This window comes from Protopterus annectens, chromosome 2.part0, assembly GCF_019279795.1.
Source record: "Protopterus annectens isolate FY-2018-M chromosome 2.part0, PAN1.0, whole genome shotgun sequence".
Lineage (NCBI taxonomy): Eukaryota > Metazoa > Chordata > Ceratodontiformes > Protopteridae > Protopterus > Protopterus annectens.
In genome coordinates this window covers 312958457-312985536 of record NC_056728.1, presented here as the reverse complement: position 1 = coordinate 312985536, position 27080 = coordinate 312958457, and the positions used below count along the sequence as shown (strand labels likewise).

The 27080-nt window shown below is 40.6% G+C and overlaps 1 protein-coding gene across 1 annotated transcript in view; it reads right to left on the bottom strand.

The window, feature by feature from the left end:
- Positions 1–27080, bottom strand: part of MEGF10 (multiple EGF like domains 10) — a 973700-nt gene that overhangs the window by 426562 nt on the left and 520058 nt on the right. The window contains exons 6-8 of the mRNA XM_044060794.1: positions 24769–25015; positions 16245–16365; positions 15044–15180 (exon numbers count right to left, since the gene is read on the bottom strand). Of these exons, the coding sequence (XP_043916729.1) occupies positions 15044–15180; positions 16245–16365; positions 24769–25015 (505 nt within the window). The remainder of the gene's footprint in view (positions 1–15043; positions 15181–16244; positions 16366–24768; positions 25016–27080) is intronic.

Here is a 27080-nt window from a genome sequence, read left to right as displayed (position 1 = left end):
TGCTGCCTCACAGCAAGAGGTTCTCAGGTTCGATTCTCGGCTGGAGTGCCTTCTGTGCGGAGTCTGCATGTCCTCACTTGCAGCAAAAGAAAGCAGATAAAAATAGGTTTTTGTAAGACGAGTCTTTTGTAGTTCTAAAAATTTTGGCAAACCCTCCCACTTACTCTCATTCTGAGGTGTGAAAACTCTCACTGCAGTAAATGATCTTTGCTGTACATTTACAAGTGACAAGTAGTAGGACTATAAACTTAGCCTGTCTGCTACTTCCCAATGCCTTCAGTGGCAGGATTTTTCTCTCTCATGAATGATGCAGACTTAAAATGTGCTTTACTAGTTCCTCAATTATTTCTGTCATGTTCACCCTCCTTTTTTCTATTTTATATATATTTTTACTTTGGTAACCAGAAAAGTGAACTGGTCCCAGGACCCTTTTCAGCCACAACTTAGGCTACACTGGCAAAGATAATAACAATTATTAACTGCACTTAACAATACAAAGAAAAAAATACTGACATAAAGACATTGACCAAGATTGCATGTGCAAACACATAGCCAATGTGTAACAGTGACCAAGTAAATCATTGAGCAACATTTACTAAAATGTTTACATTAATATGCTTATGTTGTTTATTATAAATAATTCATTGTATGCACACATATTGCACACACACACACACACACACACATATATATATATACATATATATATATGTGTGTGTGTGTGTGTGTGTGTGTGTGTGTGCATGTATGTGTTTCTGTATATGTGTATGTATATAAAATACATGTGTACAAATGTGTGTGTGTGTGTGTGTGTGTGTGTGTGTGCGTGTGCGTGCATTTAAACAGTTAAGTACTTCTGATTTCCTTTTCTTAGTGTTCTTAATACAAGAGCACATAGTAATTAAAGTAAATTCAGCTGTGTATTATGGTTGCACTCTGAAAATGTAAGGACTGACTCAAAGTCAGTGTCAATCCTTACAGTAGATCTGCATGTACCAGATATGCATCCCCCTCTGGAAAGATGTCACACAAAGCATAAAAGACCTTTTTTTATGGACAGTATCAGTGTACCTAGCTGATAGGGTTGCCACCTGACTCTCTTTCTGCAGTTCTGGCCTGGGGGGGGGGGGGGGGGGGCTTGAAAATGGTAAATGCATTGATACTTTACAAGAAAAAATATTTACTGACTGTTCTCTAAATATCACACAAATCTTTGACACTACATTTATGTTATCTTAACACAAACTATTATAAATAACATTTAAAGTTTAGAATTTCAATACTGTGTTGCTGCTTATGTAAATTTGTCAGAAGAGGTGACAATTGCCTTTAAACCCGTGACTGATCTAATTGCTTTGTTTTGCTATGAAAGGTAAGAGTGTTAAGTTCTCCTCCCTTCTGCAATACAAACAGTGGAAACAGTTCCACAGCTTTCTGTCTTTTTTATATCAGCTGCTGCTGTGTTCCTGACGCTAGCAGGATTAATTGCTCATCTAAGATTGACAGCAGTACCTGACAAGGTAAACTACAGATTTAATTGCGTCTATGATATGCCATGCAGTTGGAGATGAATTTCTCTGCAAAGTATGTGAGAAGTTGAGTTTAAAAAAAAGTAGGTGGGCTTTCCCTTCCTTTGACTCTAATGTAAGGAAATAAAAGTTTTAAAAAGTAGAAGCAGGTTTCTGGTACCTACACAACACTGGAGCCATACTGTAGGGAGAAAAGAATCCTAACGATTGAGTTAAACTGTATCAGAGGGTGGATCCCAAGCACCACATCAGATTACAAATTTCCATGGTATACTAGAAGTGAGACAACTGCCTTCTACCAAATCAGACACACACTGCAATAAGAGAGGAGATGGACATGTCCTAACTGAATCATTCTTAATTGTTGACAGTTTCAGAATGCAAACCTTCAAGTCTCAAATAGCTTTACAGAGCAAGGCAAAAAACAACAAGGCATGAGATTCACAAAGAAAACATAAGTGCTACAATACGGCATAAGTCAGTTACACACATACCACTCAACTGCCCAGACTTTTGCCCCACACGATTTGTGTTTTTCTGGCAAATCTTTAAGGAGTAAAGTCACGAAATAATGACAAACATTTGAATTTCAAACTTCATATCCTTCAGAAAAATGCTTGCTAACAGTCCTATTATTCTAGCAACTTTTCAAGTGTACAAGAGCAATATTTACAATTTGTATCTAATTTTGAGCCTTTGTCCCACCATTATTTTTGGCTTTGTCCAAATTTCTTGTGCTAAAAGTGTGGTTACACATTGTTGCACAATTTTTGCAGAATGCTCATATTTTGGTCTGTTCCTCATAACATTTTTCATTTTCTGGAAATACTCTCCAAATTGCGTAGACAGCACTATTATAATATAGCATAAGACCCTCGATCACCCGCAGGACTTAAGTTCAATTTAGTCTTCAAAGCATGTCCAGAGGTCAGCTTCAGGTGTACTCTCCAGTTCATCTGGTGGAATTGGGCATCCTGAGGCAATGTCACAACTGCCTCATGTATACAGACAACCCTCTCCTCTTACCTCTAGACACAATCACTTGTGAGAGATGCAAATACACAGCCAGACTGGAGGCTAAGCGCTCTCAACCCATGACTGTAACAGACAGTCAAGAGGATAAGGGACACACTTGCATCACACCACCTGTCACACATGAATCTACAAAACAAGCACCGGCAAAACATACGCATAAATACAAAAAAACATATTCGGAGGCACTAGGTACCAATCTGAAAAAGAAACAGTGTCCTCCAAAGCAGACAAGCAAGCAACCTGCACCCCAAAACACAAGCCAGAAAACACACAATTCACCTCAGCAGTGTGCCTCACAACAGCCCTTAAGGCAAAACACCATACCTAACATGCTAGTAATAGGAGACTATAGTAAGGCACATGGATGTTCCACTCACCAGGCTGAACAAGGAGAAGGTTACTGTCAGCTGTCTCTCGGGTGCTTGGATCCGTCACATAACACATGCACTTAGGACACTCCAGAACAAGTACAAGTATGACGCTGTCATTGTACATGGTGTGAATGATCTAAGACGTACCTCCCTGGACTACATGAAAAGAGACATTGAGGGGCTCTCTGATCATGTAGCCCAAGCTGGTATGACCCTGTCCTTGAGTAGCATACTACCTTCACCTAGAATGATACCACAATACAAAGACAAAACAATCAATTTCAACAACTGGCTAAGCTTCTGGTGTCATTCTAAGGGGATCCAGTGTCTGTCTGCCTGGGATGACATGACAGACAAGCTTCGCTGTTTTGCCAGAGATGGGTTGCACCTGTCACCCCTAGGTTTTCGAATACTGGCCAAGGCTCTTGCCGTCCCCATAGTGCCTTTTTTAGGCAAGGCTCAAAGGACAAACCAACCACCGTAACCAGCACAGGTAACCAAAAACTAAGGGTAATGCTACTCAACGCCAGAAGTCTCAACCTCAAAATGCACACACTCAAGGCTCTCCTCAGCATGGAGAAAATCAATGTTTGTGCAGTGACGGAAACCTGGTTCAAGGCTCAAGAGAGCACCCCAGCACTGCCAGGTTACAATTAATATCATACATTCCGGCCTCAGTTACCGGATCGCAGTACAAAGGACGGAGGTGTATCCATATTCATCAAGGATACCCATATCTCCAGGTTAGTAGCGCAGCATGATGCCCCAGAGATCATTCATGCGCAACTATCAGCAGGCAAAACCACATTTCAAGTCGTAGCCGGTTATAGATTGCCCACCATGTCCCAAGATGCTCACTGCATTCCTTGAGACATTGGAAAATATAAAGGTCCTACCCAACACCATAATCTTGGGTGATTTCAACTACCCTGGTATAGACTTTAGGCAAACTACCAATGTTCCAACTCCTATGCTCAGCGATTCATAGAATTTATAATTTCAAATGCCCTTGAACAACTAGTATGTTCCCCCACTAGAGGGGACAACATATTGGATTTAATCATCACAAATATGGGTGCCCATTGTACCACACCCGTTATCACCCCCTCCTTGGTCAGATCCGACCACAAACTGATAACCCTGGACATCCTCACTCCTCCACCTCCCCCAATCAAAGAAACCATAGCCAAAAACCTTTCCAAAGCAAACTTCAAACTACTTGCATCCGAAGTGGAAAGCTCCACTATTCCCTTGCAGAAGGATAATGATAGCCAGGATGTGGAATCCTACACCAAAGCACTCTATATGCATCTTCAGGATTGCATGGACCATGCTATCCCAAATAAAACCAAGACTCCTTCCTCAAGCAAGAAGAAACCAGTCTGGTGGACCCCGGCCATAAGCAAACTTTACAATAAAAGGAAGAGACTTATACAAAAAAAGGCCAAATCTCAAGTAGAAAAATCATCCCTGATCAGCATTAGTAAGAAATTGAGGGCACTCATCAAGTCAACTAAAACTAATTTTGAAAAGAAAGTTGCCAAGGATAACCATAAGGCCTTCTATGGCTATGTCAAAAACCTAAATGTCAATTGCTCAGGTCTGTTCTGAGCTAGCACAAAATAGAACAAAATACACTGACCCTTCTGACATTGCCAACATCTTGGCTGACAGGTTCAGTGCAAATTTCTCCCCCCCTCACCACCTACAGGGCCTATTACCATTCTAGGGGATTGTGTAAGTCCAATTATTACTGATATGTTGGTTAACAAGGCTCTATCTAAAGCTAAAAACACTGCCTCCATGGGACCAGATGGTGTGCCAGGCTGTGTCATACGTGAGCTTCAAAAGGAATTAACCCCGCATCTTAATACCCTGTTCAGTCTCAGCCTCTCCACATGATATGTGCCCACAGAATGGCGCATGGCAATGGTGGCCCCGCTACACAAGGGTGGGGCCACAACTGACACTGGGAAATACTGACCAATAAGCCTGACCAGTCTGATCTGTAAGGCTATGGAGAGAATCATTATGGAACTCATAAATGGAGAGATTGGGAACCTCCAGTCGCTGGACCTCACACAGTTCGGCTTCGTCAAGGGCAGATCATGCCTCCTGAACCTAGTGGATTTCTTTGAGACAGTTACTCAGGCTATAGATAAGGGAAAGGAGGTACACACGGCTAGCCTTGACCTTGCTAAAGCATTTGACTCCATTCCCGATTCAGGTATTATTGATAAGCTCACCAGCCTGGGCATAAACCCTTATGTCACAAGATGGATCGCAAACTGGCTCTCAGACAGATCCCATAAAGTAAGAGCAGCGGGATCTATGTCCAAATCCAGACCAGTAATGAGTGGTGTGCCTCAGGGCTCTGTCCTTGGGCCCCTCCTGTTTGGCATATACTTCTCAAAAGTACAGGCAAGCACGGAAGGGCTGTGGCTGACTAAGTTTGTGGACGACTGCAAACTGGGTGCTATAATAGAGTCTCTGGCCAACATGGAGATCCTCCAGAAGGGCCTAAATGAGACTGATGCATGGTGTCAAAGCCATGGTCTCAAGCTAAATGCAAAAAAATGCATAGTAATCCCCTTTGGAAAAAACAGAGTACCCACAAACTGCAACATAGGAGGTAATCCCTGAAATCTGAAGAAGAAATAAGGGATCAGGGGACCCAATTTGATAGTCAGCTTTCCTTTCATAACCATGTTGCCAAAGTGGTTAGAAAATCCTTCTATGTGACTCATCTGATCACCAAAGTGTTCGCATCAAGATCTAAGGATATAATGGTGCCCCTCTACTCTTCCCTAATCAGACCCATTATTGAGTACAATGCACCAATTGGAATGTACCTGGCTAGACATCTCCAGCAGCTGGAGAGACCACAAAGGTACCTAACCAAGAGGATTACTGGCCTCAAACAGTTGCCCTATGCAGCACGATTGAAAAAGCTAAGACTGTTCTCTGTTGCATACAGCTTTCTCAGAGGCGATCTCTGTCTAACGTACAGAGCCATGTCCAACCCAGAATTGTTGAACATGTTCCATCTTAGCAAAGCCAAATCTACTCGAGCTACACGCTCTAGGGATATAAACCTCAACACAACAATGAATAGAACATGCTGGAGGGATAGATTCCCTTCGCAGAGACTTCCCTTACTATGGAACAGTGTCCCGATCTACATAAGACAGAGCCCCCTCACTATCAGTCTTCAAGAGGAACCTTGATGAGTGGATGGGTAACAGAAAGTTCACACCGGGGATCACACCAACAGCACTACTAGATAGGGGCCAAGGGTACTAGCTGCTAGTACAAGGGTCTAGGGAACTACTAAAGGGGTGGTGAATACCGTACAACGTGGCTGGGCTAATATATGCCTTCGGGCAGATAGCCCAGTACCAACCTATGAACCTATGAGTCAGTTACCCTTGTTTGTCTGGCATGAGATAAGCCATCTTGGTAGTTGTATTTAAGCTTGCACCCAGGAATATTATCTCTTGAGAGGGCACTAGTTTTGATTTCTTTTCATTTACTGTGTATTAGTAATCTTTTTACAAACGTCAGATGCTTTAGAAGAATGTCTTTGCTCTCTGCTTGAATAAGGCAGTCATCCAAGTAGGGATATATTTGAATTCCTTTTTGCCTGCAAAATGCAATTACTGGTGCCAGGCATTTTGTTAAGACCCTGGGTGCAGTAGATAAGCCAAAAGGCTGTGCAGAGAATTGGTAATGCATTAAGCCTGATATGAATCTGAGGTATCTTCTGCACGATTGTCTGATTGGGACATGCAGGTATGCCTCCTTGAGGTCCAAAGTAACTAGCCAAGCCTTCTTGCCCAGCATGGGCAGAAGTTGCTGAAGTGTTAACATTTTGAATTTTGGAATATCCAGGAAAGTATTTAGGGCTGGCAGGTCCAGTATTGGTCTCCAGGCTTTGTCCTTTCTGGGTACTAAGAAAAGTCTTGAGTAAAATCCTTGTCCCTGTTCTTGCTGTGGAACTCTTTGAATAGCTACTATGTCCATAAGAGCAGCAATCTGATTTTGCACCTCTGCCCATTGATTTTGTGGCAGGTTTGGCATACCTTTTGATTTTGGAAGCATGTGGAAGTGGAACCTGTAACCCTGAGAAACAATATTCAGCACCCATTGGTCCTGGGTGATCATGTGCCAATTTTTTGAGAAAAGTGCTAGCTTTCCCCCTAGGGGTGCTGCCAAAAGGTAAGTGCTTGGTATTTGTAGAGAGAAGTCATTGGGACTGTTTCCTATAAGGTTGTGATTTGTCTTCCCCTCCTTTGGGGGCCGAACCACCCCATTGTTTAGGTCTATAGGAGATTTGGGGCTGAGATCTACCTCTTGGGTGTCTGTATCTGCCTCTTTGTCTTTGTCTGACACTGGAAAGGACCAATTTTTTGAAGGCCACTTTCTGCTAAATCTAGGTGGTTGAACCTGTAAGAAATCCTTCACTGTCTGCATTGATTTTGCTTTATCCTCCATTTTCTTTAACACCTCCTCTGCCTTAACACCAAACAAAGTATCATGCTGTAGTGGAGCATCCATTAATTTTACTTTAACATGGTCAGGTAAACTTTGTTCCTTCAACCAAGCATGCCTTCGAATAACAGAGCCTGTAACTGCGGCTCTACAAGAAGCCTCTAATGAATCAAAACCACATTGCAGAGTATGCTTTCCCACTTGTTCAACTGCATGCAATAAATCCTGCATTTCCTTACTGTCAGGACTTTCTGAATTTGAAACTATTTTCTGTTTTAACAATGACATGAGGTACTGTTGATATTTAAGCATGTGAAACTGGCAATTTAAAGCCCTTACAGCTAAAGAAGCAGAAGTGTACACTTTTTTCCATCTGTCCAGAGCTCTGGAATCCCTATCCAAGGGGACAGGATTTTTAGCAGTGGAAGCCTTAACCCCTTTAGGACCTTGAGAAATTGTTTCTGGGTCTGCAGCGGGGTTTTTGTAAAGAAATGTATGAGAGTCAGGGACCCTGTAGTACCTGTCTGGCTTGACTGGTGCAGGGGGTAAAGAATCAGGAGACAGACTGGATTCAGAGAAAACATCATCAACAATATCAAGCACAGGGGGATAGCTAGGGGCCTGTTCTGAGGCAATAAAAGGAAGTCTCTGAGCCTTTTCTTGGATTCTGAATAGTCCTGGCTCTCCCAATGGAAATGCTCCCTCATGGTGTGCAGGGTTTCCCCAAAAGAATAATCTACATGCGGAGAGGCTGAAGGTATAGACTCTTCTGCATCAGAGTCCTCATAGGGAGGGAGAGAATATCCCTGATAAGAAGAGGAATTAGAGGAAATGGAAACCTGGTCAGAGGAATCATAGTCAGTGTCTTGCCTAGGCCTTTTTGTCAGGAGGGGGATGGGAATCCCTGATTAAAGTAATTAGGTCTTCGGCCATTTTAAGCATCTGTTTCTTTATCATGGATGACTGTTCAGGAGAATGCTGTACTTTTTTCCTTGTCTTTAATGGTGTTTTTGACTTTGCCTTGGCTGCTGTAGTGGGCTTAATTGTAAGCTGTGAAGGTCTGAAAACACCCTCAGAAGCCGATGCCTGCTCAGCGGCTCTGAACCCATCTGAAGGAATAGTTTCCGTAGGCCCAATACCTTGAGTTTCCACAGGCCTCGGTGTCTCCACATGGCTGTCGGTTAAGGCATGTGGCTCTGAGGTAGCGGGTGTCAGGGGCTGCGAAAGCACCTCACTGAGAACCGGCGAACCGGCGACTGGCCTTGAAGAGGCTTCGTCGTCGGTTTTGGACCTCGAATGCCTGTCCTTTTCTTTGTCTTTGCGTTTTTTATAAATTCTGGTCGTCGGTTGTTCCGACAGCATTATGTAATTAAACCTTTGGCCAAAATAATGTAAAGCAAAATCAAAACGACGTTTAATAGTGCATTTATTGAATCTAGCACAAACCCGACAACTGGTAACGTCATGGTCAGGGTCTAGGCAAGGAATACAGTAAGAGTGAAAGTCCTTATGAGGTATTTGCTTCCCACAAGAAATACAATTATTAACTTTTACTGACATCGGTCTGGAGCAAGAAAAAGTTTCCCCAATGGGGTACTTAGCTTTATTGAAGACTTCGGTTCTGGAACACAATTTCGAAAATCTCAGGAGTCAGCAGACCGGCACTTGTGAATTGCTTTTGCTTCGGACACCGCACGGCAAGAAAGTCTGAAGAAAATGGCGTCGGTTGCTACTTTTATACCCCTGGCGCACTGACATCAGGGAAGAGGCGACAGCAACCGACGCCGGACTAAGACTTTGGAACTCAGGCCGACTGCGGGTCGCCTGCCAGCAGGATAACCCAAGTGTAATGACTGCAACAGTGAAACACGATGAACATCTGTTCTGTCTCTCGTTTGTCTCTATTACAAATAATAATAAGGCTTGGGGTTTCATTCAGATGCTTTAATATATATACAAACACATCAGGATGGATAGCAGCATCTTTAAATATGAATGCACAAACAAACAGAGCTTACATACATACATGTTCATATCTCAAAAGCTAACTACAAAATAGCAGTCAGGATCTCACGTACTCAATATTTATACTCTAGTGCAAGCCCTTGGATAGCTTTTTAAAGGTATATACACATTGATCTGCATCCTCCCTCTTCAAAAGATTGCCCTTCATGCAAAATAATATTAGAGCTAAGCATGCATTACTATGTATATTAGAAACAAAACACAATGCTCATGTCCAAGTTGCTTCATATCTGCTACAAGGTTTAGAGATTCAACCATATCTCATAGCATAACAGCTGGGACTAGATTTAGCAATAGGGACACTGCAGTGCATAACTCATATCAAGAACTTCTGGATTCATCATAGGAACAGGAATTTCCTCTGGAATTGGAACACTGGACAACTCGCTCTGATATAAAGACACTCTCTCACAGGCTATCTGCTGTGGTATAGGCTTGGACACCGGTCTCAAATGTTTCTGATTCCAGCTAAAAGTTTCTCCTTCAGATTCTGTAATGTACGATCTTGGCCCTGGACCATTTTTCTTCATGAGACCAATCTGATCATGACCTTTGAACGTTTGCATCCTTACTACTTCTCCTGCTCATAATGGATTGAGTGATCTACTCGTTTTATCGTAGTAAGACTTCTGGGATAGGAGTTTCCTCAACAGATTGGCTTTCACTGATTTGTTGTTCTTGACACATGGAACCAACAATTGACTACTGAGTGGTAATGTGCTTCTGGTTTATCTCAAGAGAAGTCTCTGAGCAGGTGAACCAAGATGTTTATCACAAGAAACATTTCTGCGATTCAAGAGATTCAAGAAAAACATCACTATTGTGTTGTTTTGACTTCTCAAGTAACTGCTTTGCACTTTGAACTGCACATTCTGCCAAACCGTTTGACTGTGGGTACTCTGGACTACTTGTGACATGAGTAAGTCCCATTCTTCAGCAAATCTTTTGAACTGTTGGCTTGTAAATTGCACGCCATTGTCAGAAATAACTTTGTGTGGACTTCCATATACAGCAAAATGATGCTTCATCTTAGTAATGACAGTATTAGATGCTAGGTTAGGAAGTAAGTCAATCTTGAGCCAATTGGAGTAAGAGTCTACTAACACCAAATAATGTTGACCATTCCACTCGAAGATATCACTGGGTACTGTTGACCAAGGTATTTCCAGCATCTGGTTAAGCTGAAGTGGTTCTTTCAGTTGATGAGGCTTTGTCTTATTACATACTGAACAAGAAGAAAGTGCTCTCTCAATGTCTTGTTTCATATTATGCAAAAAAAAGAAATAGTGCAAGATTTATACCTGAAATTTGTTTCTCACCTGTTTTATGAAGTGTGGACAGTTTTGGGATGGTCCACTGCTGTATATTCCACCAACAACTGGATAAGTGCCTTAAATTGTTTTCACCAAGCCGTTTTAAACTTCATGCCCCTTTAGTATTCCAGTTCTGACTTTAGGCCCTTTAGATATGTCGTTTCTTTCACCATGTCCTTTACACATGCTGCTTCTAACACCATGTAACTTACTTGTCTCTACTACAAATAATAAGAAGGCTTGGGGTTTCTTTCAGATGCTTTAATATATACAAACACATCAAGATGGATAGCAGCATTTTTAAATACTAACAAACTAACAAACAGAGCTTACATACATTCATGTTCACATCTCAACAGCTAACTACAAAATGGCAGTCAGGCTTGCAAGTGCTCAGTACTTATACTCTAGTGCAAGCCCTTGGATAGCTTCTTAAACGTATATACACACACATTGATTTACATGTTCTAAAGACTTAAACCTTGCCTGTGATATAAATAGGACCTGCTAGAGAGACTGGTGTGTTTCCCAAAGACTACCCCTTCTCTGGAACAGACTCCACATCCATGTGAAGCAGCATTCCTCCCTAACCTGATTCAAATGTAACTTGGACAATTGGATGGGGAACCAGGACATTCATCCTCGGTTTGGCACCTATGTTTCTAATGGACACAGGCAGCCTTGTAAATGGTTCATCTCCCATGCCCCTGCTTGTAAATGTTTTATCTCCCAAGCCCCTGTTAAAACTTATCAAGGGTACCAGAAGCTGTCAGAGATGTGGGATGTATAGCTAGGCTTAAAAAGGCCCTATTGGTCATTAGCCTGAACACCTGTTGACCTATGAACTTATGCTGTACAAATTGTCATAGATTAGCTTTATTGAGGTGGAATGTGGGAATCTTTTGACAGGAGAGAAAGCGGTGGAGTTTAAGTTTATTTTTTACAAGAGTGGGAGGAGAGTATGAAGATACATGTACTGTTTGTACAACACATAAATATCTTACCAGCAAGTATGTAGCAAGAATTTTGGGAATTGTAAGCACACTTACAGAATGTAGCCCTTAACCCCATACAATGCAGGTTCTTAGACAGCACACCTTGTAACTACTTGTTGTTAATGCTTTTCTGCACATCCTGAAATGACATACGTAAGCAAAAAAAAAGTAATAAATATGCAACTCTCTTATTCAAATTCTGCTACATTATACTACATCATGCTATATCATGCTACACATCATAATACATCATGCTACATCATGCTATATGATGTGGTGGAGAAAAGGATGGGAGGTACTCAGAAAGTACAGACTCTGAAAAGCAGCAGAACAGGATGAATAAGAGAAACTGGATGAAAACTAAGCATGTTATCACTCAGCAAAATCTGTAACTGGGCTATTATGTTCTAAGGGTCATATTCCATATTAGATTATAAACCAGAGCTGTAGTTTGGGTTCTGCTTGACGATATGTAAAGCTGCTCTTATGTTACCAATCTTTGATTACAGGATTCACAACTGTCCTGTCCTAGACTATAATCCTGAGATTTTAACAGAAACTACTGTCTCCCCAGTAAACAATTTGATGGCCCTGCTGCCAAAATACTGGGCTAATACTGACAGATTTTTCTGGAGAATTAAGGCCCTCTTAAATTATATTTACTGTTTATTCTTTCTGATATTGCTTTTTTGGAGGGGTGAGGTTAATTGATTTCTGGTTCAAATCATCACCTGTGAATGAAGAAACTGATGATCTGATGTGGTAATGCTTCTTACATGTTGGGTTTTGTCCATGTTTCTGATTTATTCTGTAGTCTAGGCAATAAGATGTAAATGTAGTAATCAGGCATGTAAATGTGGCATTGTAGAAGTATAGCCCACTCGATTGCCAGTTCCCCCTAGGTCATTATGTGGTTGAAATGCTTCTGGTCAGCAGTGTACAGACAGACACATATCATTCCCAGGGAAAACAACAGCTGTTTGCTCACTAGGCGTAGACTGCTACTGCACAACACTGTAAACTTGTACAGATAACTATAACACAATGCAACAGCAGTTTTAGGCATACTACAGTATAGAGTCCTATTTGTGGCAGACTGTACTGGTTAGCATAGATATTCTGCCCTCAGCCTTGTAAGAGGTGTCATTTAAGATGGGCCTTTAACATCACGTTAGTGGGTAGTTGAGTGATCTTGAAATAAAGGTGATGCAGACTATAGTTACCTAACTCAGGTAAGGCATACCTTGGAATAGCTGACCCATTTACTAAAATAAACAAATTCTTGTTCATGATAGCTCTACAATGTAAGCAGCTATCTTGACATCAAAAAAATCATACAAAGTTCGTCCCATCCCCTTTCCTTTCATAAGTGGAGTCCATGGGATAGATGAACTGGAACTAACATATTATTAAAAAAATGTTACAAATTCTGACACCTGACAAGGAGCAAATTTGTCAGAATTCAGTTTACAGAAAATTTTACAAGTTTCTTATTCGCCAGACTAAGAGAAAGAATTGTTTATTTTAAACACCTTTACTGAATTATCACTTGTGACAGAGGCAAATTACATTTATATAAAAGTAATTAAACTATATTAAGTTCACGTTTACAAACATTATGCTTCACATATATTGCTATACCTCATGTAACCTAAACAATATTACAGAAATTATTAGATTCTGCACCTTTTTTTTCAAACAAGAAACATCTTTATTAAACCATCACTTACGGCATAGGCAATCATACATTTCTATAAATGAAAACAAACCACACAGACACAATCCTGTTTGCAAGCATTTTACATCACAGACCATACTGACAGACTCCCAGTTGCAAATATTATACATCACTTATAATCTACCCAATCATTTTCAGTCAAATATTACATATATCATGTAAGTCCTGCCTTCTTTTAAACCTCATTCCTCCCCTGTATGTATTGTTCCCACAATTCCCATTTTTTCTTATGTAGTTTGCACTTGCCCCTTTTCTAAACATCTCACTTCCAGTTGTTTTATCTCTGTCATTATATTCCCTACTTCTAGTCTAGTTGGTGTGGAGTTTGATTTCCATTTTCTAGTAAATGCTTTTTTGGCAACTGCCATAATTAGACACAGCAAGGCCTTACCAAGTCTAGGCAATTCCGATTCTGTATCATAGCTCAGGAAAATCATCTCCCTCGTTACACCAATATGGGCACCCAGCATCTCTGACAGTGCAACCCACAGGGAATCCTCAAAGTCTGCCAACTCTCTGTACTCCCAGAAAACATGTTCCCAATTACATCTTTCTTCCCTGTCACACCTCCAACATTTGTTGTCTACCTGAGGAAAAATTCTTTGGAATCTACTTGGGGTATAAAAATACCTATGTAAACACTTCCAAGCAAACATCCTAAATCTTCTAGACTTTGTTGCATATTAGGGAATCATACATATATCTCCCATTGTTTCTTTGTGAATTGCTTATCAAATCTCTCTTCCCAATCCTTTCTAACCTACTCTGACTGACTCTTACAGTTATCGTGCAATATTTTGTATGCTCTACTAATTATTCCTTTTCTAATGGCAGTTTGTGTTCTAGATTCTACTAAAAACTCTACCACTGCTGGTCTTTCATTTAGGAACCCCCCCCCCCCCAAGTTCTTTCTCTTTGCCTACACTCTGATATCAGAAAACTCTGTATGGTAGTTATATGGAAGCATGCTTCTCTCCATTCAGATAAAAAAGCAAGCCTGTTAGGAGAATGTTGCTCTAATGATGCCATCTTAAAGACAGGAAAATTATGTTTTCGTTTTTATGCATTTCTGTGTCCACTGACTAGGCTGCAGAATTGTGCAGAGATGAATGGAAACTACCAAACATATACAGTCACCGTAAGCATATGTCTGAGCTTTTCTTGATAACTGAAAGGAATTTATTTATGCCAATGAAGTATATTATCATTAACTTTATAGCTTCCTTCACTTTGCCAGTATAACTAAACACACTCAGCACTTAGGGAAGTCTTGAGGCATACATAAAGAAAGCAAAATGACAAATTCGATGTTCAACATTCGTGCCACAATAACTTTATAACCATTCCCTTACAACTCTTTCAGCTTTATGAACCATTTCCATCATATACACAGCAGGTTTGCAAAATAAAAAGCACAGATTAGCAATAAACTACAGTGAATGAACAGCATTTCAGCTTTTCTTGAGTTATTAGACATTAGCAAAAATACATGCAGTTACATGCACTGGCATTCATTTGAACAGCAGACTTTATTTGGCTTTCTTACCGTTCTCTTGTGTAACCAGGGCTGCAGTGACATTGTCCTGTTGCTGAGTCACATGTTCCACCATTATGACACTGACATTCCTGAGAGCAGTTTGTTCCAAATCTTCCCTCAGGGCAAGGCTGACCACAGACTGTGCCCTACATAGTACACCAAAGACAAGGGAGAACAAGTCACACTTCTAGTACTATGCAAGATTTTCAGAGCAGAACCTTCACTTTTAAAGCATGCTGTTGCCTTTTAGGTCAGTGACAATATGCCACACCAAATGGGACATAAAAGGTGTTCTTCACTGACCAAATGTTCCTGAAACTGTCTTGAGATAATATTTGAATATCTCTCTTTTTTTAGCTCAAACAGTTACATTCCATTTTCTTAAATGCTATTGATGACTAAAATTAAATATGCAGACAATAGTCAGAATCCTTCATCCTTCATATTCATAATATTACACCAGTATCATAGTATGCAGCACTGAGATTTGACATTTTGCATGTTACATTTAATTATATATGTGGTGTTAATGATGCAAGGCCTTTAGAAGACTTAGTGAACAGGATTGTTGACAGCTGCATAACCACCCTCTCTTACTCATCCTGTGACAACTGAGTGACTCTAAAGCATGACTGATGTGCAGTGAGCAAAACATATGTTAGTCAGCTTACGGATATTACAGAAAGTATGGACTAGAACCAACCCGCATGGGTTTCATACATACTGATGTTATGTGGGGTGTGGGGGCATCTCTGAAACAGCCCAGTTTCACAGGATGAAGGGGAAACACAGATTGAATGTACTGTACCAACAATTCTTATGCCCTCAAGAATTTCATTGAAGATGTCAACTTCAGTTTAGGAGAAACTTTCATAAGCCAAGCAATCTATTTCCTAAGGAAATGCAGTGACATGTATGAAAACTGGTCAAAAGGCTGATGATTGTAAAGACTTTTGTTTAGGAAAGGTGGAAGATGGGCTTGGAAGGAGCCCTAACAGAAGGAAGAAACCTATCGATAATAAAAATAAAAATAAAAAAAAATATTTTTCACATTACAAGGAAATTACAAACGTTTGTTGAAAGTAACTTTAAATTCAATTAAAAAATAACTGGATATAAAGTATTCATTTGTAAATACTGTTACTAAATATAACTAATTCTAAGCTAGACTATTAGGATGTAGGTGACCATGCAAATTGCAGTAATTTACCATCCAGCCTGGGGTGCAGGAACATTCTCCAGTCACATGGTGGCACACACCGCCATTTTGACAAGGGCATCTTTCTTCACACTGGGAGCCATGCTTACCGGGTGGGCACAGATCCTCACAGCTAAAATAATGACATCCAGAGATAAGAAAAGACATCTGATTAATGCAGGGAATTGCTGTTCATGACATATGAAAATGTACTTGCATATTATTTGCTTTTAAAATATCTTTACTGAAATCACTGACCAAACCACATGCTTACTTGAAGCACAAGGGAAAAGATGGTCATTTCCAAATGCTAAAGGCTGGCTGCATGTTAGATGTCTTAACAGTCATCACATTCAGATACAGTCTTAATCCAGAAATAAGCCCACTTCTCAATTTATTAATTAGACTACTGGCCATTAATTTTCATTCTTTTTGTCCCAGCATCTAGTATTTTTAGCAGTGTCTCCTAAATCATGCATTCCAAATACCTAATTTTAATATTGTAGTAACCACTCTAGTATTAGGTCAGTGCCTTGGTCTATAATATAAATCTTAAACTTATTTTAAATATCTTTGAACTAATGTGATTGACCATTTTAAGAACAGACCCAAAACCAATTATTTCTTCTTCTTTTTTTTTTTTACTTTTATGATTTTATGTCCTGTGTTACAATCTTCTCTGTATTTTAGCCTGCTAACTTGTTCACACAGACATAACCCTGTAACTAGTCGAATGGTGAGTTGGACAGCAAGAAGATATGTGATTCTCTCATCGCTGACAGCACAGGGATTTCTTACTCGGCCCTATCCTGCATATATACATAGTATACATATTTGTTACTCTGCCCTATCCTGGATATATACATATTGTACACACAGCAGTAAGGCTAAAGTGGAGCTTGTGTTGGGCTTCCCAGTAATTTCTTTCCTTTTACTCAGGGTTAGCCCTCTTGCCTCCATCAGAAGGTATTTCTGCTGGGGGGTTCTTCTTACTTCTCCTGGGGCTTATATTTGAAGGAATTAGTACTTTTGTGTTATTGGCTTGAAGATTATACTGTCAGTCTGGGTGATTTCATTGTATGGTGTATATAATATTTAACACGATGGGAGTTGATGACATTTTGAATGGTTTCATTTAGCCCCAACCCATTGGATAGGTAACATGATGACTTCTGGCACCTTGAATGAATTACATGTGCATTTTAAATGTATGTGCCAGTCATGGATACACTGCTTTATTAAGTGAATGCAATGCTTATGATGGTGAGAGACAGAGAAGGATAATTTAAAGCAATATGGGATCGCCTTGACCCCTGTGGGTGTTGCTGATGGGCGGTAGAAATGAAGATGTGGCTGAAGCAGAGGCAAACAGGAACTTGTGAAACATTAGAATTTCTGAATAGTGATAGGATGAAAGGAATGGATACCATTTCTTAATTATATACTAACTGCAGGACAGACTGGTATATGGTAACGGCAAATGAGGGTTGGTCCACGACTTGTACCAAAATTTTATATAGGAGATTAAAAGTAGATATAGGAAATGTTATAAGTTCATAGATTCATAGGTAGGTACTAGGCTATCGGCCCATGGGCTTATATAAGCCTAGCCAAAAAAAGTTCCATGGCTATTGCCACCCAAGAAAGTTATTTTCCTGTGCTCCAGTTGAGCAGAGCCACAGCAGTGATCCCCGGGGTGAATTTCCTATTTCTCATCCAATTGTCAAGATTTTTCTTAGAGAGGACCAAAGAGGAGCTTTGCTTGACATGAATGGGTAGTCTGTTCCAGAGAATGGGAAGTCTCTGGAACAGGAATCTATCCCTCCAGCATTTTCTGCTTATTGTGGTGACAAGGTTTAGGTCCCTGGAGCATATGGCTTGGAGAGATTGGGATTTCTTTAAGTGGAGCATGTCCAACAGATCTGGGTTTGACATGGCTTTGTATGTTAGGCAGAGGTCGCCTCTGAGTAGACGATGTGTGACAGAGTAGAGCTGTTTTTTTTAGATGGTCTGCATATGGCATCTGTTTCAGGCTGGTAATCCTCTTAGTGAGGTATTTCTGAGGCCTTTCCAGTTGTTGTAGGTGTCTTGCGAGTTACATGCCAAATGGGGCTTTGTACTCTATAATGGGTCTGATGAGGGATGAGTAGAGAGGAACAATGACCTTTTTTTTCTAGAGGAGAACCCTTTTGTGATGAGGTGTGCCACATAGAAGGATTTCCTGACTACTGTGGTGATGTGATTATCAAAGGAGAGACTACTGTCCACCTGTGTTCCAAGGTCTCTTATAACACTTTTGGTGTTTAGTAGGCTACCGCCTATGTGATAGTTCATGGGTACAGTGTTTTTCCCAAAGGGGATGACAATGCACTTCTTGGCATTTAGCTTGAGGCCATGACTTTGACACCAAGGATCAGTCTCAAGTGAGGCCCCTTTGTAGAATGTCCACATCATTAGGCGATTTTGTTATGGCTCCTAGTTTACAGTCGTCCATGAACTTCATTAGCCAAAGACCTGCCGTGTTATCCTGGACTTCTGAGAAGTAGATGAAAAACAGGACAGGACCCAGGACTGAGCCCTGTAGTACTCCACTTGTCATTGGTCTGAAGTCAGATTTGCAGTGCGCTACTTTCACTGTGTGGGTTCTGTCAGTGAGCCAGTTGGCCACCCATCTTGTGACTTAGGGATTTATGCCCAGTTTAGTGAGTTTAGCTATAATTCCAGATTGGGGGATGGTGTCGAAAGCCTTGGCGAGGTCAAGATAGGTTGTGTGCACCACCTTACCCTTGTCCATGGCTCTGGTAACTGCTTCAAAGAAGTCAGTCAGGTTTAGGAGACATGATCTACCTTTTACAACCCCAAACTGAGTGGGGTCCAGAGTTTGGATGTTACCTATGTCTTTGTTTATAAGCTCCAAGATGATACGTTCCATGGCCTTGCAGACCAGGGTCATCAGGCTAATGGGGTGGTAGTTCTCGGGGTCTGTGGTGGCACCCCCTTTGTGGAGTGGGATAACTGTCACTGCGCACCATTCAGTAGGCACAAAGCTTGAAGTGAGGCTATGACTGAACATGGTACTTAGGTGAGGTGCCAGTTTGTTCAGTAGTTCATGCAGAACGCAGCCTGGGATGTTGTCTGGTCCCATGGATGCTGTGTTCTTGGTTTTGGAGAGTGCAATCTTTACTTGTGCTTCCGTGATTACAGGGACTTTGCATTCTTCCAGTATAGAGAAGGGCCCTGTGGGGGGTGAAGTTTGCACTGAACCTATCTGCCAGGATGTTGGCAATATCAGTTTATTTAATTATTATTTTATTTATTTATTATTTGTTAACCGGGAAAGTCCGACTTGGAACAAAGCCAATTTTCAGTGGAGGCCCGGGGAGAAATGCTCCAGAGGCATATCTTTGAACGTGGGAGGAAATCAGAGCACCCAGAGGAAACCCACACAAATGCAGGGAGCACATGCAGACTCTGCACAGAAGGCAAACCGGAGAACCTCTCGCTGTGAGGCGACAATGCTACCGCTGCACCACTGCACCGTCCAGTTGGTTCTGTATATCTAGTGCCATTGTGCTGTAGCTCAGAGCAGATATGAGTGTTGCCATTGAGATTCTTGACATAGCTGTAAAATGCTTTGTGGTTGTCTTTAGAATTAGTGGTGATTTTATTTTCATAACTAGCTTTGGAGAATTTTATGAGTGATCTCAGCTTCTTACTGAGGTTGACCTGCAATCAGGGGATTTTACTCTTTTTTTGCAACAGCTTCTTCCTTCTGTTGTGGAGTTTATTTATGGCAAGGGACCACAAGATTGGCTTCCTTTTGTTTGGAGGATAGCATCTTAGTTCTGTCGGGGATGACACGATCCATGCACTCGTGTATGTGCGTATACAGTGCAGTTGTAAAGGATTCAGCAGTCGTACCACTATTTTCTGTCTGTAAGGGTGTCATGAGGTTTGCCACTTCTGTCTTAAGAAGCATGAAGTTGGCTTTGGAGAAGTTTTTTTACAGTGGTTTCCATAATGGGGGGAGGGGTGGGATATGGATGTCTAGGGTGATTAGATTGTGGTCAGATCTGACCAGCGAGGAGATGACCTCTGGTGTGGAACATCGGTTGTCCATATTAGTAATGACCAGGTCCAGGATACTGCTGCCCCATATGAGGGTATGGACAAGCTGATCCAGGGAATTGGAATTTATGAATTCCAGAAAACATTGAGCAAATGTGTTAGTACATGAGTAATTTTCCCAGTTGATGGTGGGGTAGTTGAAATCGCCCATTATTAGGGTATTGGGCTGTACTTTAATATTATCCAGTATATCAAAAATTGTAGAGTGGGCATCCTGGGGCATGGTGGGGGGATCTGTAACAAGCTATAACCTGGATTGCAGTCTTGCCCAGTGTTAGCTGCACTTGCAAAATTTCGGCTGCGTTATGTTCAGCAACTACCCTGGAGGTGCGGATATCCTTAATGAATATGGACACGCCTTCTCCTTTAGTGTTTTGGTCCAGGTTAGGTGGCAGAAAGGTGTGGTATGAATTATAGCCTGGTAATGCAGGGGTGCTCTCTGGAGCCTTGAACCAGGTCTCTGTCACTGCACAGGTGTCAATGTTCTCTATTTTAAGGAGTGCCTCAAGTGAGTGCATTTTGAGGTTTAGACTTCTAACACTGAGTAGCATTACCCTTAAATATTGCTTGCTTGTACCTGCTACCGTGGTGAGTTTGTTGTTTGAACCTTGCCTAAAAAAGGCACTATAGGGGTGGCAAGAGCCTTAGCCAGTATCCGCAGTCCTGGGGCAACAGGTGCAGGCCATCTTTGGCAAAGCATTGTGGTCTGTCAATCGTGTCGTCCCAGGCAGACAGACACTGGATTCCCTTAGAATGACACCAAAAGCTTAGCCAATTGTTGAAGTCAATCATTTTATAACATAAGGAGTAGCATGAAAAGGCTTAGGATGGGTGCAGAGCACTAATCACCTTACGGTAATCTTACAAGTATGTTTACCTGGTTGCTGGTAGAGAGCCTTCCAAAGCAAGTCTTAGAAAGCACCGCAGATGTACACTGAATTTAACAGTGCATGTTAAGATGGCAAGGAAAATTAACAAAGATGAGATGCACATAAAGGAAAGGTAAAACAAGCATAGCAAAAGAAGTATACAGTAGATGGGAATTATACAGACAAGGGGACTTGAGAAACTGGATGTATCCAGCTTAACCCAGAAATAAATATCAAATGAAAATTATCCAACAGTTTTTGACTACATATTTTTGGTACAGATTTGAAATTAGCTTTTAAGTGCTTTATGAAGAGCTGATAATGCTGTTCTGAAAATATTAAGCACTATAAATATATGATAAATGCTGTTATGATGGCAAATTCTAGACTTTACAGAAGTTTGGAATGGATGAATACAGCGTAGGTTTAGGTGTAAAAAAAGTATAAATATGTTTGTGTGATTAATAACAGCAATGAAGACTGTTATAAAAATAAATGCTAGTGCCTACATGGAACACCTGCATAACCTCAGCTTATACTGAAACTCTTACATACTGTTAAACTAGACCGTGAAATCCATAATAACGTCACAAACATCTGGACCAACATAAATTTTATTTATTTTACTACATTATTAATGTCAGCAATTGGAAAGTAAGATTATTTTAGACTCAAACACAGTCATACCAGCTACCATCACAGTCACATATCCAGTCATGATTCAAAATAATTTATTTTATTTATTCCTTGTCCAGTGGGAAGGACCAGGCAGATACAAGAGTCAGGCCAAAACAGTTTCTGCTAAGATAAAATTCTCTGTGCAGAGTTCTACAAAATGGAAAGGAAATTTAAAGCCAAAACCCGCCAAATCATTCTGTCAGCCAGTACTTTAAAGAAATGCTGACATGTAGATCACATGTAGAAAACATCATACAGTAGTAAAAGTAAGATATGACAATCTGATGAAAAGTAATTATATGGTGGTAAGGTTTTCCTCCCACAAGTGCACAGGTCTCAATTAAAACCAAAAATCTTCTATTAAAACAGGTGCTATTTTTTCATGCCACTATGTAAAGACCCTGAGATCGCTAGAGAGGCTATGAGCTCTAACTCTGTATTCACTATCCTGTAGACTCTTGAAGGATAATCTGTGATTTACCTACTGTGCCACTAGAGATCCTATTGCACTTGATTTCCTGTATCTCCACAAGTCTAATAGTTCCACAGACACCAGAACCAGGGAACTAAATCTTAAGCACCAGATAAACCGAATTCAGCAAAGGCAGATTCTTTACACAGTGTATTCTGTGTTTCTGGAATAATTTTCCTTGCAGATTAAGCAGTGCAGCACATTATCATCCTTCAAAAACAATCTGGATGGTCGGACAGATGTCCACAAATTTACCACAGGACTGAGTGGCATAGTCCTCCTTGAGAAACAGGGTACATCCTAATGATGGGTACTGGCAAGGAGGTAAATTCATGACACTAATTTGCCTAGTAAATCATACGAATCCTATGAAATAAGACATCAAGTCTCCAGTAACGCATTATGAAAATATTAAATTGCAATGATGCAGTATGTGAATTTGGATTTAAAGTTATTGAAAATGTGATGTTAAGCCCTAGAGGTGGGGTTATTACTTCTTGGACTGATCAGGAGTATTACTGTATCACACTACTTCAGCCTCATATGCATACAGAAATGAACAGTACTGTCAAACAGATTCAGCAACTTAAATGAATGCAAAATGACTCATTTGGTGTTTCACTTAACATTAGGTGAACTGTTCCACTGGTATCTACCATACTAAAACAATGAGTAATAAGGTCACACAGACAAAGCAATTGATAAACATTACAAGACAAATCCAGCCAAGCTAGAGTTTCCACTGTGTAATTCCTTAAACCTCTTGCATTTGAGGCACATGGGATATATGCAAATGACCCCTTAAGGACATCAGGTGTTGCAGCTATATGGAAGTTCTGAATGCCCATGACTTTTTTCCTTTTTAAAACTGTTATGGACAAATTCAGGCCAATAAAGCCAAACCCCACTAGCTGTGGATATGCAGGTTTCAGACTTCTTATGGCCTCATCAGCATAGCTGACACAGATTAGTAGACATACATTAGGACTTAAAAGGAAATGATTACATATAAAAGCATCACTCCTACCTGTAATATGTAATCCCAAACCTTGCATTGTGCTGTTTCCATTTATTATGACTTGTCCCTAATGCTTAATCACTAGCAACTACCTCAAATTAATATCCAGCCTACAATCAGACTGTATTTATGTGCATTAGTTTTTCTACTGAGTTTCCAGTTTATCTCTTCTAGACACGGGCAATAGAAGGCTGGAACCAGAACATTAAACACTGGTATAAAAAGCAAAGCAAGGATGGCACAAGGCACAAATCATTAATACAGTTTTGCTGTACAAAATGTGTACCTCTTTAAAGAAAATAAGCTATATTATGATACCAGTGTCCTACTTACATGCAATCAGACTGTATTCATGTTCATTAGTTTTTGTACAGAGTGTTTGGTTTAGCTCATCTCGACATGGGCCATGAGATCTGGCAGTGATTCCTTTCTTTTGAGAAAATTTCTCCATTCTTCAACATTTTATGACTGAGGAATTGACACATACGTGTGTGTGTGTGTGTGTGTGTGTGTGTGTGTGTGTGTGTGTGTGTGTGTGTGTGTCTGTGTTTGTGCTGTGGGGTACAGGACATACACCCCACAAAAATTCTAACAGTAACTTTGTCTACTGGGTTGATTTTTGGCAGGTCATGTTCAGGGAGTTGTAACTTCACTGATGTGCAGTCACAAAATGGCACCACTACTGCAATGAATGTGTTCAATGAACCCTGAAAAATGCTATCTCCCTTCCTGCAGAGTCAGAGACGTATGCTGGGTGATCCCACCAGCCATCCAGTTTCCACTAGTCCTGAAATGCGCATCTCTGATTTTTGAACTGAATACTGTGCACCTACTTACTGCAGGCCAGGATACATTCTAAGATGTACCTGCCTTGGGAACCAATTGGACAAGCATAACTCAGTGACATTCCCCTCTCCGATTGCTTTTTCCATAGGAAATCACTGCCATTAGACTTTCTAATTGTGCTCTGGCAGTGATGCCTTTCTTTTTTGTCTCGATTTTTCAACATTGTATTACTGAGGAGTTGGCATATATATAAGTGCTGCAGGGTGTGGGAACTTAGGCTTCTTCCACTGGGATGATTTTTGGTAGGTCATATTCAGGAAGTTGGCACTGGATGGTTCATAGTGGGAGCACACACTTCCTGCTGATATACTAAATCTGTTTTTATAAAGTTAAGCTGAAAACATATGAAAAACAAGCGCTGAAAAGTGGTACAGTCAGCAATATTAAGATTTTGTGGCATTATTTTACAGTTTTCTTCTCACAGCTACATAAACCATTGCAAAGCTTTGCTATAAGCATGCCATATACATATGCATTACAGAGGTTCAAAGTACTATCAGTGGTGATTATTGATTTTATACTTACAAAGCACCAGTATACCCAGGTGGACATTTGCATTCACCAGTCACATGATCACAGGTTGCACCATTCTGGCACTGGCATTTCTGATGACAATCATTCCCATACATGCCACTGTCACAGCGTTCCTCACAACGCCAACCTCTGAAACCAGGAGCACAGTGGCACGCACCAGAGATAGGATTACAGAGTGCTCCATTCTTACACTGGCAGCGGTTACTGCAGTGAGGGCCCCAGTGGTCATTATCGCATGCTGTTGTTGGGGGAAAAAATAAACAAGCTGTCAGTGTGATATGCATGTCTAAACTAAGTCATATTGCAACGTGAAATTAATTGGTAGTCCAGTGATGCAGAAACTGCAAGCCAAGCATCTAATGATGGAATATGCTAATATGAAAATACACAAGTGAGGGTGGTAATTAAAGCAAATAGGAAGAAAACACCTTCACTTAAAAAAACTGAGTTTTGCTACTCTGTCAACCTGGGCTGACAGCAAATGTAATGCAATTGTTAAGCTGGTAACAAATGTTATGCTATAAACAGTCACACAAATATAGTGGCAAAGGAGTCATTAAGGTGTTACAACAAAGAATTAAGAAACAACACGCTGGTACAAGCAAAAACACAAAATGTGCTACCATAAATACGTTACTGGATTTAGAAATATATTTCTAAGGCAGGAATGCATATAATATACCTCTTTGGAAAATGGCCCTACAATGGGCCACTTGACTTGCTAAGTGGAGTCCTTGTAATGGTAATAAACAACAGCTACCACCACAAAAAGGTTAGATAATCCAAACAAGCCACCATTACAGAAGGAGGAACAAGTTCATTAACTAATTGATAAATAAAGCAACCACAGTACTAGGGTGAATTACACTTCACAACATGTTGTATTAACTTAGTAACTTATGGTAAACCATGTTAAAACTTAAAGCAACTTTCCTACATAAAGTCAACACTCAGTGGCAACAAGTAAACTTAGTCAGTTTACTGCCTATGCATCTGTACATAAAAGAACCAGTGAACCCGGAGTACATGGTACAGAATCTCTGCTTTATCATTTAAGTTCACTGGGGCAGCAATGAGAAAGATATTTTAAAAAGCTTAAAATATAGTTTTGTTTTTAATAGCTCTCATGTACACTCTTAATAATCCTTTGTTAACCGGGTTAGTCCCATTAGGCTAGTAACCTCATTTCAGAGGAGACCCACATTGGTACTTACACTACTAGGGGAAATTTGGATAGGGCATTGGGTAACTTCCCCTACTGTTTTTGCCTGGTGCTTTGGGATCTTTTGCATCCACCTGAGCTACCACCAACTCAAGCTGATAGGGCCTTGGTTCAGTATCTCGTCTGAAGGATGGCACCCCTCCCCCATGCTGTAATGCACTGTCAGCAATAGCTCTACTTGGAGTGGGAATAGAACCCACAGCCTTCTGAAACAAGGGAAAGTGTGCTACCTGTGGCACCAATGACATGATAATAATAACCAACCTACTGTGAATGTGGCAATATTTATGCATTTCTGGCAACTTTACCCACATGGACTTCATCTACATAGGTAAACTGTCCAAATCACGGGTAAACCCTGCCTCAACCACTGTTAAGTGGTGACTATTAGTAGTGAATGCAGTTTTACTGCTGACAGCATTAAGTCTCTGCAGGAAATGATTACTGAATCATTAATATTAGATTTACTGTAGTGTCCCTGATTTTTTATTAGTGAATAGGCAGTCTCTCTCTCTCTCTCTTCCTCACTCTCTCTCTCTCTCTCTTTCTACAGCTTATAGAGGATAAAAGTAAATTCTGAGTTCTAAAGAACAACCACTCTGCAGTAGGCACACATACTGTGTCTGTATACAGTCTACTTATTTCATTACATTAAGCCATTATATAGAAGCAATGGGTTTGCAAAGCATACATACTGATTACTTGTCTGTAGAGATCCAAATGCAGAATCTCGTAATACATACCATTAATGTTTCCAATTCCCTAAAACTGCCTCTGTAAAGATGCATTGTTTTGCATTTTGCTAAAATACCTTCTTTTGTTCCACTGGAAATCTCCTACCAGCACCATTTAGCCCTGTTCTTTCACTAACACCTATTACCCTACCAGAATTTATGACTGTAGCAGAGGTGGATGTAACTTTGGAATGCCAGTCATATGACTGTAATGAGGGCAGGAGTGCAGCATAGTTTAGCAGACAAAGTATTGGCATTTTTATCACCACTCTATCCCCATGAAGTACTTATGCCCATCCTAGCTACTTCATCAACCTTTTACTGCAACTCTTCTTGTGTAAATAATA